This window comes from Phocoena sinus, chromosome 8, assembly GCF_008692025.1.
Source record: "Phocoena sinus isolate mPhoSin1 chromosome 8, mPhoSin1.pri, whole genome shotgun sequence".
Lineage (NCBI taxonomy): Eukaryota > Metazoa > Chordata > Mammalia > Artiodactyla > Phocoenidae > Phocoena > Phocoena sinus.
Genome location: NC_045770.1, coordinates 23,739,986 through 23,753,104, shown reverse-complemented (window position 1 = coordinate 23,753,104; position 13,119 = coordinate 23,739,986). Strand labels below are relative to the sequence as shown.

Below are 13,119 nucleotides of genomic sequence, written 5' to 3'. Positions count from 1 at the left end.
TGAAAATTTTTGTAATGTCTTCATCTTTTGTGCTCTTATTGTTTCATGATAATAATTACATCATAGAATCCGAGGAGTCTACAGGATCAAAGGAGAATTAAAAATTTAAAGATGTGAAAAAAAATTGTTTCTTTGAAAATTGGAAACTGACAAATACTATAATTTACTTAACAAGAAAAATCAGTGAAGTATATCTTTTCTCCAACCATTCTAATTTTTATTTTAAAATCATTACATTTAATGTGTTTAAACTTTCAAAAAGCCATTATAATATACAACTGATGGCTTTGTGGGGATGGGATGGGGTATGGAAGTAATTACAGAGGATAACTAGTTTAGAGGCAAGAACAAAAGATAAGGATAAATAAGTGGTAATTTGAATTCTTCAAACACCTAATTTTATTACATTAATTATTATGGTAAATTTTAAACATACACGGAGATTGAGTCTAAAGTACCCTCATATACGTATTACCCAGTTTGAGCAGTTATCTTTCTCATGACCACCCACTTAGCTCCCCGTCTTCCATCCCTCTGGGAGTATTTTAAAGCATATCTCAGTCATCATAAAGTTCATTCCCATGTGACTGGCAGCAGTAGTTAAGTATGCATATTTTTAAAGCTCTCTAGGTTATTTTCTCAGCTCCACAGTAACTCATTCCAACTACCCTCCCCCACCCCCTGCTTCTCATCACTGTTTTGAATGTACTGTTTTGAAACATTTTAGTTATGTTTGTATCTACTTATATTACACTCTGATTCCACTCTTCCCCTCCCGATTTTTGAACCTAAAAAAAATAGTTTAGGTCAAAATAAGCAATTAATTATATTGCATATATAACATGTATTCTGTATATTGATATATCACAATGAACAGATATTACTGTTTTGTCATATTTTCCTTGCAGTTTGTTAAAGAAACCAAATATTTAGTAGATGTAGTTGAAATCCTATTTGTACCCTTTCCCAGTCTCACTATTTTCCCTCTCCTCCTTTCCATAGACATGTTTACTGTCATATAGTTGGTAGGTAACCTTTTTTTTTTTTTTTTTTTTTTTTGGTAGGTAACCTTTTAATTGAAGGCTCTTCACTTCTTGTCTGTGATAGAATTCAGGGTGTCTGTGAACTTAGATGGGGAAAAAAATTACATATATTCACTAACCTTTAACTGAGATTTAGCATTTCCTTCAATTATAAATGTAAGCAGTGAACTGTTGTGGTAGTACTTGTAACTTTGTCATCAATTGAAAATCATAGATATTTTCATTTTACATTACAGTTTCTGTAGATATCTTGGAATATTATTTACACTTAGTACTATTTTGATATTATGGTAGTTATTAGATATACAGCTAGGTTGTGTTATTTAATATGTTAGTAAATAAGCATATACATTGCTATATAAAAAAGTCAATAAAAATGTTTATTTCATTATAATTGCTTTCTCTTATAATCCTATATGTTTTACTTTATGCATTTAAAAAATATTCTGAAAAGGGGTTCATAGGTTTTAACTATGGCACAAAAAATGTCAAGAATCTCTCTTCTAGTTTATTTTAAAAAGCTTATATGAACGTATTCATGAGCAATATATAGTATTATTTTATGTGTTTATGAAGTGTATAAAATAATATTATACATACCAGTCTATGACTTGCTTTCCAAGGCTTTCCACGTCAGTGTATAAAGTTCCAGTGTATTTATGTAGTGTATCTCATAGTATGTCCAGGAATTTCTTTAGAGTACACCAGTATCTTTTTTAAACTTTATTCTTAATTTTTCTCAGTTTTATTTCTTAATGAATAATATGCGATATGGGTAAAAATGAGTTGTGAGACATAGCAAGCCATACTCTACCCCTCCTCACTCTCCAGAAGCCATTATTTCTCTTGGTATTTAGCTTCATATTTCTAAGTACATTTCTTATATCAAGTTAATGATTGAGTTAAAATTTGTTTTGTGTTTCCTGTTCTAACTTTCCTCAGATGTTCCAGCAGATGTCACATTCCTAGTTTCCTAATAGTTCAAACACAGTCTGTTTCTTTTTCCCTTGGGATCTCCTTGTTGCAGCCTTTTAAAAGTCTTCAGCTCTTATCTGGACTGGTTGCTCCATAAGCCTGATGCATGTTTGTCATCGTGAGACTTTTCATTTGGGTCTTCATTGCTGTACATGGTCTTTCTCTAGTTGTGGCAAATGGGGGCTACTTTTCGTTGCAGTGCACGAGCTTCTCACTGTGGTGGCATCTGCAGAGCACAGGCTCTAGGCGCACAGGCTTCAGTAGTTGTGGCTCGCGGGCTTAGTTGCTCTGCAGCATGTGGGATCTTCTCAGACCAGGGATTGAACCCTTGTCCCCTGCATTGGCAGGCGGATTCTTAACCACTGCGCCACCAGGGAAGTCCCCTTCCTCTTTCTTGATTTATTATTATTATTGTTTTTTAAACTAAAGCTCATTCTTTAATAGCTTCCGAAGTAAGAGTGCATGGGAGGTACCTTTTTTGAATTGTTGCATATCTGAAAATGTCCTATTCTTGAATGATAGTTGTATTGAGAATAGAAATCTAGGTTGAAATAATTTTCTCTTAGAATTTTGCAGATAGTGCTCCACTGTCTTATGGTAGTCAGTATTATGTTGAAAAGACCTTTGCCTTTCTGATTCTGTTTTTTGTAGCCCCCTTTTCTTTTTCTGGCTGTTCTTAGTGTTTTCTGTTTATCTATGGAGTCCTGAAATTTTATGATAATGTGCCTTAGTGTGAGGTCCCATTTATTGTATAGGTGCATTCAGTATATTTTTTCAATCTAGACCAGCAGTGTTCAATAGAATTTTCTTTGATCACTGAAATGTTCTGTGTCTGCACTAATACTATAGCTGCTAGCTACACGTGACAATCGACCACTTAAAATGTGTCCAGTGCAATGAGGAAAGATTGAGTTATTAATTCTATTAAATTTTAAACTTGAATACCTTCTGTATTGAGCAGCACACAATAGGGACTCATGTCTTTCAGTTGCAGGAAATATACTTCTGAATTGCTTCTTTGGTGATTTGATTAAATAAATATTCAGTATTTGTTTTGAGTATGTAATTACTGCTTACTAATGGGAAATTTGTGTACTTAGCTTGTTTCCTTTCTCATACCTTTTTTATAACATTTTCCCATTCCCCCCTTATTTTCTCTTTCTGGAAGAGTATTTGACCTCTTTGATCAATCCTCTAGTTTTCCTGTTTCTTCTGTTGCCATTTCATTGTCTTTTTCTTGTTATTTCTGGGGGATTTCTTGATTTTATATTTCAACTTTTCTGATTAAAATTTTAATGAAGTACCAAGAGTTCCTTTTTTATAGCCTCTTACTCTTATTTGATGGATGCAGTGTTTTAGCTCTCTGACGATATTAGGTTAAAGTTCTCTTCACATTGTTTCTGTTTCTTTTGAGATTCATTTTTACTCTTTTATCTGTCTTTTCATTTTTGAGACTTTTCTTGATTGTCTGCAATTGACAGTCTTTTATTATGTGTAACAGTGAGGCATCAAGAAGCTTATTTGAAGTGATTTGTATGTGGACGAGGCTTGTTGACTAACGGCCTTCATTGCGAGGGGATTTAGACGGAGTTGGTCATCTTGTGGAGGACCAGGATGTCAAAGTGTATTCTTTTTGAACATTCAGTCTCTCCAGATAAGAATACTTCAACCTCTTGAGCAGAAGGATTAAGCTTGCTGCTGGCTCTCTAGAAGCCTAGCAAGGAAGTAGACATAGAGGGCTCCCAGTCAGCATTCAGACTTACACTCAGTACCCCTGTTTTCACTCTGGCTGTGGTGCCTCTTTTTTCCACTCTCTTTGGTGTCTTGGCTTGAAGCCTTTCTCAAGAATAAGACTTTCGCTTTTCTTCAGGAGACCCAGTGTATAGGATCCTGGAGGGAACCTGAGGATCTGAGTGCTACTTTCAACCTATCTTCCTTTTTACAACCCTGAAATATATCCTTGCCTTCTGAGGTACCTGGTTACTTCAAGTCCCAAGGGAGAGAATTGTTCTAAATATCTTTTTTCTGTTTTTCTTGGGTTATGCCCATTTAAATAGATTCAACCCTTTTGAATAGCTTGTATAACTTGGTTGTAGTTTTTATGCTCATAGGTATCCATAGGTATCATTATCTTCCCAAATATTTCTCTTTTTCTTTCTCTTTTTCTTTTTCCTTCCTTCCCTCCCTCCCTTAGCTTTTTTCTCTGTGATAGACATTGATCTGAAATCCTTATGGCAAAATCCGTAAATGACTAAAGGTAATTCTCTTAAGTTGTTTAGACCAGGATCTCTGGGAATGAATGGAAACTTTTGCAGCCAGAAATAAATATGAAGTAATTATTGCTAGGAAATGGGGAGAGGGATTTAAAAAGACATCATTAATTTGAATGGAGATGGAAATAGCAGGAAAAGTAAATTTTCATTAAAATTTATCAACCAGTTTTAGTTCACTGGGAGCTCATGAGAAGTGGTTCTTTTAGGTTATTAACTATCAGGATATTTCGTTATTTGTGTGACACAAAGCAGTCTGTCTCCTCTGTCAGATACAAAATAATCTTCACATTCAAACACTGTCATTAATTTTAGTTCAGTTTGTCAAAGAAGAGAAGTGTTTATTATCTCTCGGTGCATGCAATTAATTTTAATAGTGTCCACAGATGATATCTATCAGTTTGATGTGATGGAAAGCCCTGGCAAGCAATATTATAAAATAAAAATAGTGCAGCAGGAAGATCTTGGAACTGGTTTTTCAACTTGATATTCCTTCTGTACAGATTTCCCAGCTGTGAATTGGGTTCTTCAGTTTGATTGTCCAGAGGATGCCAACACATATATTCACAGAGCAGGTAGAACTGCCAGGTAGGTGTGCCAGCCTATTTCTTTGCTTTTGGTTTTATCTAAGCAAAAAAGCGTGCTTTCTGAACTGTGTACAAACAAAGAATGGAGGAATTCAGGTAAGTGACTGCTGGTTTGACATTTTTGTGACATTGGTTGCTAGCAAGTGGACAGCTCTTGCTAAGTCATTGTGGCCGAGACTTGATGATGAGGGCTGAGAAAAATCCATGAAAATCTTCTTTTAGTGTTTTTGTTCTAACTTTCTTCCCTTACTAAGCTTTTCATTAGAACTGCTCACTGAACATCATCTCTTTGATGAGGTATAAGACTGTTTATTCAATCTCTGTTTTCAGATGACAAAACTTGAGTGTTCTGAGCAGTTAAACATTTTGTGTGAAAATCCATAGAGCCAGGATTTGAACCAAGGCAGTCTGACTCCTGTAATCTAGATCTGTGCTCTTACCTTCTCTGGTATAGGTTCTAATAAGAGACAAGGTGGTTTTGAGTCATAGATTTCTCTTTTCCTTTTTTCTAGTGTGGGAATTAGAGGCATTGCTGGAGGCTACTCCCAAATACTCCCTTTTCACCTCCCCCCACCCCCAGTAAAAGTATCCTGTGTTTGCTCATGAATGTGGGGGAGCTATTTGGAAAAGAATATAGCAAAGTCAGTCATTTGGGAGGAAAGAGCATAGAAAGGTATATGAATGAATGAAAAGGATAACGTGCTATATCATTGCCACTGAGGTTGCAGTGAAGTTGGGAGATGTGTGCTGCAGGTAGAATTATAAATGTTAGCATCTTTATGGGTAATATTTGGTAGTACTTATCAAAAGCCTTAGAGTTCTTCCTTTTGCTTCAGTAATTCCACGTCCAGAAATTGATCTTAATAAAGTTTCTATAAAGGTGTTCATCTTACTGACATTTGTAATGGTAAGAATTGGAAATAACCAATTAAGTGTTAGACCCAAAATCACTAAGTATATGGCAGAAACAGAACTAGAATTCAGATTTTTTGACCCCGGATTTCAGTCTTTTTCACTAAGTAACCATTCATGAAAGACCAACCACGTGTGAGGTACTGGATTAGGCCTGGTGTGAGCTTCTGCATGAAAATAAGATACAGTGTCCATTCCATTAAGGATGTTTTAGTACCTTGAAAACAGTCTATAGTAGAGGCATATACAGTATTAGAGGTATTGAGAGAAGTTTTATGGAGCTCCTGTGGAAGTAGAGAAGAAAACTTCACAGAGGAGAAACAGTTGGGTTCAGTTTTGATTGGCAGATACAAGTTCTTGGGAGGCAACTTGATACAAGATATTTCTTCCTCTGTTAACTATGTGCTATATAATATATCTTTCTGTATTTTAACTCAGACTCAAATCCCAACTACTCTTGATAATTTTTTTTGAGGGAGGGACTACTAGAAAATACAAGAGTTCTATGTGTCCATATCGTAAAATGTGATCCTTTCCATAAGCATCTCCAAACACTGAGCCCCTAGTCAGTTGTAAAACATTGTTTCCTAAAGTTAAGGAATGGTCTGTGTGCCATGCAGTATTGCAGCCACTTACAACATGTGGCTATTTAAATTTCAATTAAGTAAAATTAAATTAAAATAAAAATACAGTTTCTCAGTCACACTAATCACATTTAAACTGCTAATACCACATCTTGAACAGAGCAGGTATAGAACATTTCCATCATTGTGAAAAGTTCTTTTGAATACTACTGGTATATGTTTAAAATACATTTTACTTAAAATTGTTGAACCAAAGAACCATAGATTCATATAATAAAACCATAAAATAGAAAATCATAAAGACATTGGAGCTGAAAGTAATCTGGATTCACTCATTCATTTTTTCTATATGGATTTAACAAATACATATTAAGTGCCAGACATTGTACATAGTAGGAGGTAAAACGAGCAAAACAGACATGATTCCTGACCTCATTCATCTTGAAACCTGGAGGGAATACAGACAATAAAATGCATAATTTCAGTAGAATGTGATTGATTATTTACTCCTATCTCTAATTTTGTTGCAGTCATGAGAACACATGGCAACTCTCAGGTTTACACATGCAAAGAGAAATAGACATTTTTGTCTCCTGAGAGGTTATAATCTTTCTGAGTCACATAAACCCCCCTACTAACTAAAGGAAAGTTTTCTTTCAGAGATTTCTGTAGGTTTTTGAGGTGTGAGCTTATTAACAGGCATATTTACCTCACATAGATTCAAATATGAGGTTCATCAAATGTGGGTATATTTTGTTTAAAAAAGAAAACTGGAAACAACCTAAATAATAATCACAATAAGGTTGTGATTGGTTATGATGTACTATCTCTTTGGTTTTACATTTTCTTTCTCATCAAAACTGCATGAGTATTTATAATATGGATGTCAGTGAGACATTAATGCTTAATGATGGAAGAGACACCAACTGTTGGTTTAAATGGACCAAGTTACTTCTGATTATTAAGCCACCAACTTCTATTTAATGAGTTCCCAGGGATGGCAGGATCTTTAAGACCCAAGATTTAAATCCTCATCTAGGGACTTCCTTGGTGGTCCAGTGGTAAAGAATTCGCCTTGCAATGCAGGGGGCACGGGTTTGATCCCTGGTCAGGGAAGTAAGATCCCACATGCCGTGGGGCAACTAAGCCTGTGTGCCACAACTGCTGAGCTTGCGTGCTCCTCGACTAGAGAGCCCGCGTGCTGCACACTACAGAGCCCACGCACCCTGGAGCCAGTGCGCCACAACTAGAGAAAAGAAAAAACCCACACTCTGCAACTAGAGAGAAGCCCGCGCACCGCGGCAAAGAGTGTGCACTGCAATGAAGAGCCCGTGCGCCACATGCCTCAATGAAGATTCCTCATGCCGCAACTAAAAGACCTGATGCAGACAAAAATAAGTAAATAATAAATAAATCTTAAAAAAAAGAGAAGAAATCCTCATCTAAGCAAAGTCTGTCATTTACCAGCAGGCTTGCTTTTCTACCTGCCCTGCACCCATTTCAGCCAGTGGCCTCAAGTTTGAATGTGTCCTCTATCCTTTGCTTATCTAGGAAGTCCCTTTGGAGTTGAGTCTCATAAATTTCTTTGTATCTACTGTTCTTGGATGGCTTTAAAGGGAAAAAGTTTTTTTGTTTGTATTTGGTCAATTTTGTCGTTGTTTCAGTTGAAGTGGAGGTTTTTCCTGTTCTACAGCCTAACTAGATATAGAGCTCCTTCTTCCTATAATTTTCTAATTTTCATAAACTGTTTTAATGTTTAAACATTTTTCGATTGATTCAGATTTACCCTTTGGGTTGTTAAACATGGGCTATGATCAAAATGTACTCATTTAAATTAAAAGCATTTCTTTTGACCAGCATGAAGAAGGAAAGGAGAGACTAGTACAATAGTGAAAGATAAAACTATTTAACAGTAGGATTGTACTAGAGGATTCAAAAGTAAGTCTTTTATTGTAATTATATAATTTGAGCAAGTAACAGAGTTAGAACTAGGCTCTGTTTATGATTTCATTGTACATTCAGACAGACTTGTCTTTAGACTGGTAACCTTTTGGTTTCTAGTGGGATCTAAGTAAATGGGACATAGGTAGAACAGCAGCTTTGTTTTCCATTTTGTAAGAAGGTACATGGTGCATCAGTGGTCTTTGTGTTGGATACATGTTTGGATTATCTTTCATAGTGAGATATTTAGAGAAGTCATTAGTAGTGGTTGGTGGAATTAATACACTGTTTAATTCTCCTCAGTAAATGTGTAGCATGTATGAATTTGTACATTTATCTCTGCACACATTTGCATTTCATGGCCCTGTGGGCCTCTGGATAGGTGAGGTTGGTGGATATCATCTCTCATTAGTGTATTGGACCAGGCCAGACAGGCTGTTTTAGATGTGCCAATGGTGTGGGCATGGACAGGTTAAACTGATTCCTTTATAGAATACATTTAGCAGTATTTTAAAATTATTCATCCTATATGAAGATTATTTGACATCTCAGTATATCAGGAAAAGTTTCAAGAAGGGGAAATATTTCAGGGTGCTTGGTTCCTGGAGAAGTTGTTAAAAATCTTATGTAGTTGAACATGCCATGGTAAGCATTAAATTGGTTTTAATGACTCGAGGTGAAGAGGAGATACAACATCACAATGATTGTGTTTGAAGAGAGAATACCAATTTGAAAAACTATTATAATGTTTCTAATATGGTCATTGATTTTTAAAGTACAAGCTTGTTTGACCCTTTGTAACCAATTAAAAATGTTTTGAACTGACTATTTTAGATGTATAGTTAGTGGAAAGGTTTAGGATATGTAATGCTTATTTTTTCTTTGTCAGTCTAATAAAAAAAAGAACCAAACTGCAAAAAGTTACCATTAATGGGCTTAGAGATAAATTAGAACTTTTGTGGGCCATCAGACTGGATAATTGAATTGAATAAAAGCTAAATTAAAGCTTGAAACTAATTAAAATCCTGTATATATGCTGTAATTAAAACTAGGTTGCCAGATAGTGTTTGCTTTTGGAAGTGAACTATACTATATGAACATTGAGAAATGAATTCACTGCTTTGTGGCAAAATAGCTAAGGTTTGGGGAATCTGTTTTTTTCCTTTCTGTGTTTTAGCTAAAAATAAAGGGTGGTTTAGGTACTTGGTGCCTTAAGTGCTTTATTCTGTTTTAATTTATTCACCTGTTTAAAATTCTTTTAATCTTTAGTAATTGAGAGAAATTTGTTTTCTTAACTATCCACACCCCTTTTAACAAAATGATCTCATTTAGGAAACAAGTGAGGCAAGGAATATGAATATAGTTTTTTAAAGCCGTGTTCTGTGATACATTCTACCACTTAAAAGCGAATGTCTTTAGGGCTTATAGTTTTTAGTACTCATAAAACCAAGCTCTTCTATTTCTTATAAAAATGCCCAGTTGAAAATAAAAAGGATTTGGGAATGGAAAGTCCTTACATATCAGATACTCCTAATTTTTAAAATGCTTTTATTTGGGCAGTAGGGGTCTGTGGGTGGAAGATGGGAGCTTATATATAACTGTGTATATTTAAACAGTTGGGAGTTTATATATAAGAGTTGGGACTTTATATATATAACTGCTTGGTTTTCCAGAGTAGTGGTAAAATTCCAGCAGTATTTCAACCGAGCCTTATTTGCCTGGCTGCATTTTGTGGATCTCAGATTTTGTTTGTGGGAGATTTAGGTAGCAAGATGTGATTCCAGTAGGGGGCAGCAGAGGCCAGTTCTTTGCATTGCACACTGGCTTGCATCAGTTTAGATTAAAAACAGCAAATATGAAGATGGGAAGTAGTTAAAATTTCTAATGTGATAACCTGTGCAGAGTTCATGGTTTGTTTGTGGTAAATACTAGTACTTTAGGAATAGATAATGAGAATTTTTTAAATAGTGTCTTTAATTGATTTGTAAATTGAAATAATAAAAGTGAAAAGACAATTTCCATGAGCATTAATTTACTGAAACATACTGTGTATATCTTAGGTATAAGATAGGAACAGTCTTTGCTAGCAAGAATTCTTATTACTTTGATTCCTTCATTGACTGAAGATGCTAACTTTACTCAGCTCCTCCTAGATAGAGGCTGGTGCTTCCTCACATGGCCTTCTGTCTTTGTTGTTATCTAGGATTTAAAGCAAACAGGCAAAACCAATGCTTTATTTTGCATCAAAAAACATTGAGCTGGGGTAGAGTATGACCACTATAGCTAGAGAGGTAGATAAGGGGGCTGATATTTCTTAGGAGTCTCTTATTTCCTAGCACTTCCCCCTTGCTCTCCTGCTGTCTATTCTCAATACAGCAGACAGAATGATCCTTTAAAAACACAACTCAGATCATGGGACTCCTCTGATGGCTCCCCATTTCATTCAGAATAAAAGCCAGTGTGACCTACTGGGCCTATGCTATTCAACCCCCCTCCAATCTTATTTCCTGTTATTCTCCGCTTGTTATTATTCTCCGCTTGTTCCCTTGCTCCACACTGGTCTTGCTATTTCTCCTGCATGCCAGGCATATTTTTGCCTCAAAGCCTTTATATTATGTTTCTTCCACTGGAATGCTTTTCCCTCAAGTATCCACATGGCTGTCTTTCTTTACACTGCCCCAACCACTCCTCCTTACCTTGCTCTATATGATCTTTTTTCCATAGCACTTTTCACCTTCAAATATACTATTTACTTATTTATTGTTGTTTTCTTTTTCTCTTCATTAGAGTGTAAGCTTCATAAAGGCAAAGGAGTTTGTCTACTTAATTGATGGTTCCAGAGCACTTAGAACAGGGTCTGGAACAGAGGAGGCACTTGAGATAACACAATTAGTTTCTCAAATCAGACTCATGAATCAGAGATAACATATAAATTATCTATTGTGGTGTAATGAATTACCCCACAACTTAGTGGCTTGAAGCAAGAACCATATATTATCTCATGGTATCTGTGGGTTAGGAATTCAGGTGTGGCTCATCTGGGTCCTCTGGCTCAGTCTGTCACAAGATTGCAAATCAAGGTGTCACAGGTACTTTAAGGCTCAACGGGGGTGGGGTGGGGGTGGGGGTGGGTCTCTTTCCAAGCTCACGCATGTGCTTGTTGACAAGATTCATTCTCTTGCTGGCTGTTGGTCAGAGGTGTCTTTCAGTTCCTTTCCATGTGGTCCTCCTCTTCAGAGGGCTTCTCACAATGTGGCATCTGGCCTCATCAGAGAGAGCAAATGAGAGGGGAAGAAGGAGTACGGTGGAAGCAGCAATGTTTTTTATGACCTAGACTCAGAAGTCAAACTCCATTTTTTTTTTTTTTTAATAATTGACATACAACATTATATTAGTTTCAGGTGTACAACATAACAATTCAGTATTTGTATATTTTGCAAAATGATCATCAAAATAAGTCTAATCTGTTACCATACCCAGTTACAGAATTTTCTTTTCTTGTGATGAGAACTTTTAAGGTCTATTCTCTTAGCAACTTTCAAATATACAGTACAGTATTATTAACTGTAGTCACCGCGCTGTACATTACATCTGCATGACTTTTTTTTTTTTTTTTTTGCGGTACGCGGGCCTCTCACTGTTGCGGCCTCCCTGTTGCGGAGCACAGGCTCCGGACGCGCAGGCACAGCGTCCATTGCTCACGGGCCCAGGCGCTCTGTGGCATATGGGATATTCCCGGACTGTGTCCCCTGCATCGGCAGGCGGACTCTCAACCACTGCGCCACCAGGGAAGCCCGCATGACTTATTTTATAACTGAAATTTTGTTCCCCTTCTTCCATATTGTCTACTCCTTGCCCCCAGCCCCGGCAACCACCAGTCTGTTCTCTGTATCTATGAGCTTGGTTTTTTGTTTGTTTGTTTTTAGATTCCATATATAAGTGAGATCATACAGTATTTGTCTTCCTCTGACTTATTTCACTTACATTTTTAAATCTATTTTTGCCCCACCTGCTCCTGACATATTTTCTATAGTGTAATGCCCTTAAGGTCCTTTCATGTTGTTGCAAATGGCAATATTTCATTCTTTTTAACGCAAAATAATATTCCATTGTATATATATACTACATCTTCTTTATCCATTCATCCATTGGTGGACACTTAGGTTGCTTCTGTATCTTGGCAAATGTAAATAATGCTGCAGTGAACATGAGGGTGCATATATCTTTTTGAGTTATTGTTATTCTTTTCTTTGGATAGATACCCAGAAGTGGAATTGCTGGATCACATGGTAGTTCTATTTTTAATTTTTAATTTTTTTGCATCTTTATTGGAGTATAATTGCTTTACAAAGGTGTGTTAGTTTCTGCTTTATAACAAAGTGAATCAGTTATACATATACATATGTTCCCATATCTCTTACCTCTTGCGTGTCCCTCGCTCCCACCCTCCCTATCCCACCCCTCTAGGTGGTCACAAAGCACCGAGCTGATCTCCCTGTGCTATGCGGCTGCTTCCCACTAGCTATATATTTTACGTTTGGTAGTGTATATATGTCCATGCCACTCTCTCGCTATGTCACAGCTTACCCTTCACCCTCCGCATATCCTCAAGTCCATTCTCTAGTAGGTCGGTGTCTTTATTCCTGTCTTACCCATAGGTTCTTCATGACATTTTTCTTTTTTCTTAAATTGCATATATATGTGTTAGCATATGGTATTTGTCTTTCTCTTTCTGATTTACTTCACTCTGTACGACAGACTCTAGGTCCATCTGCCTCATTACAAATAGCTCAATTTCGTTTCTTGT

General features: G+C 36.3%; 1 protein-coding gene across 1 annotated transcript in view; it reads left to right on the top strand.

Annotated features, from left to right (window-relative positions):
- DDX10 (DEAD-box helicase 10) overlaps positions 1 to 13,119 on the top strand; it is a 302,126-nt gene that overhangs the window by 21,242 nt on the left and 267,765 nt on the right. The window contains 1 exon segment of the mRNA XM_032641374.1: positions 4,792 to 4,876. Coding sequence (XP_032497265.1) covers positions 4,792 to 4,876 — 85 coding nt within the window.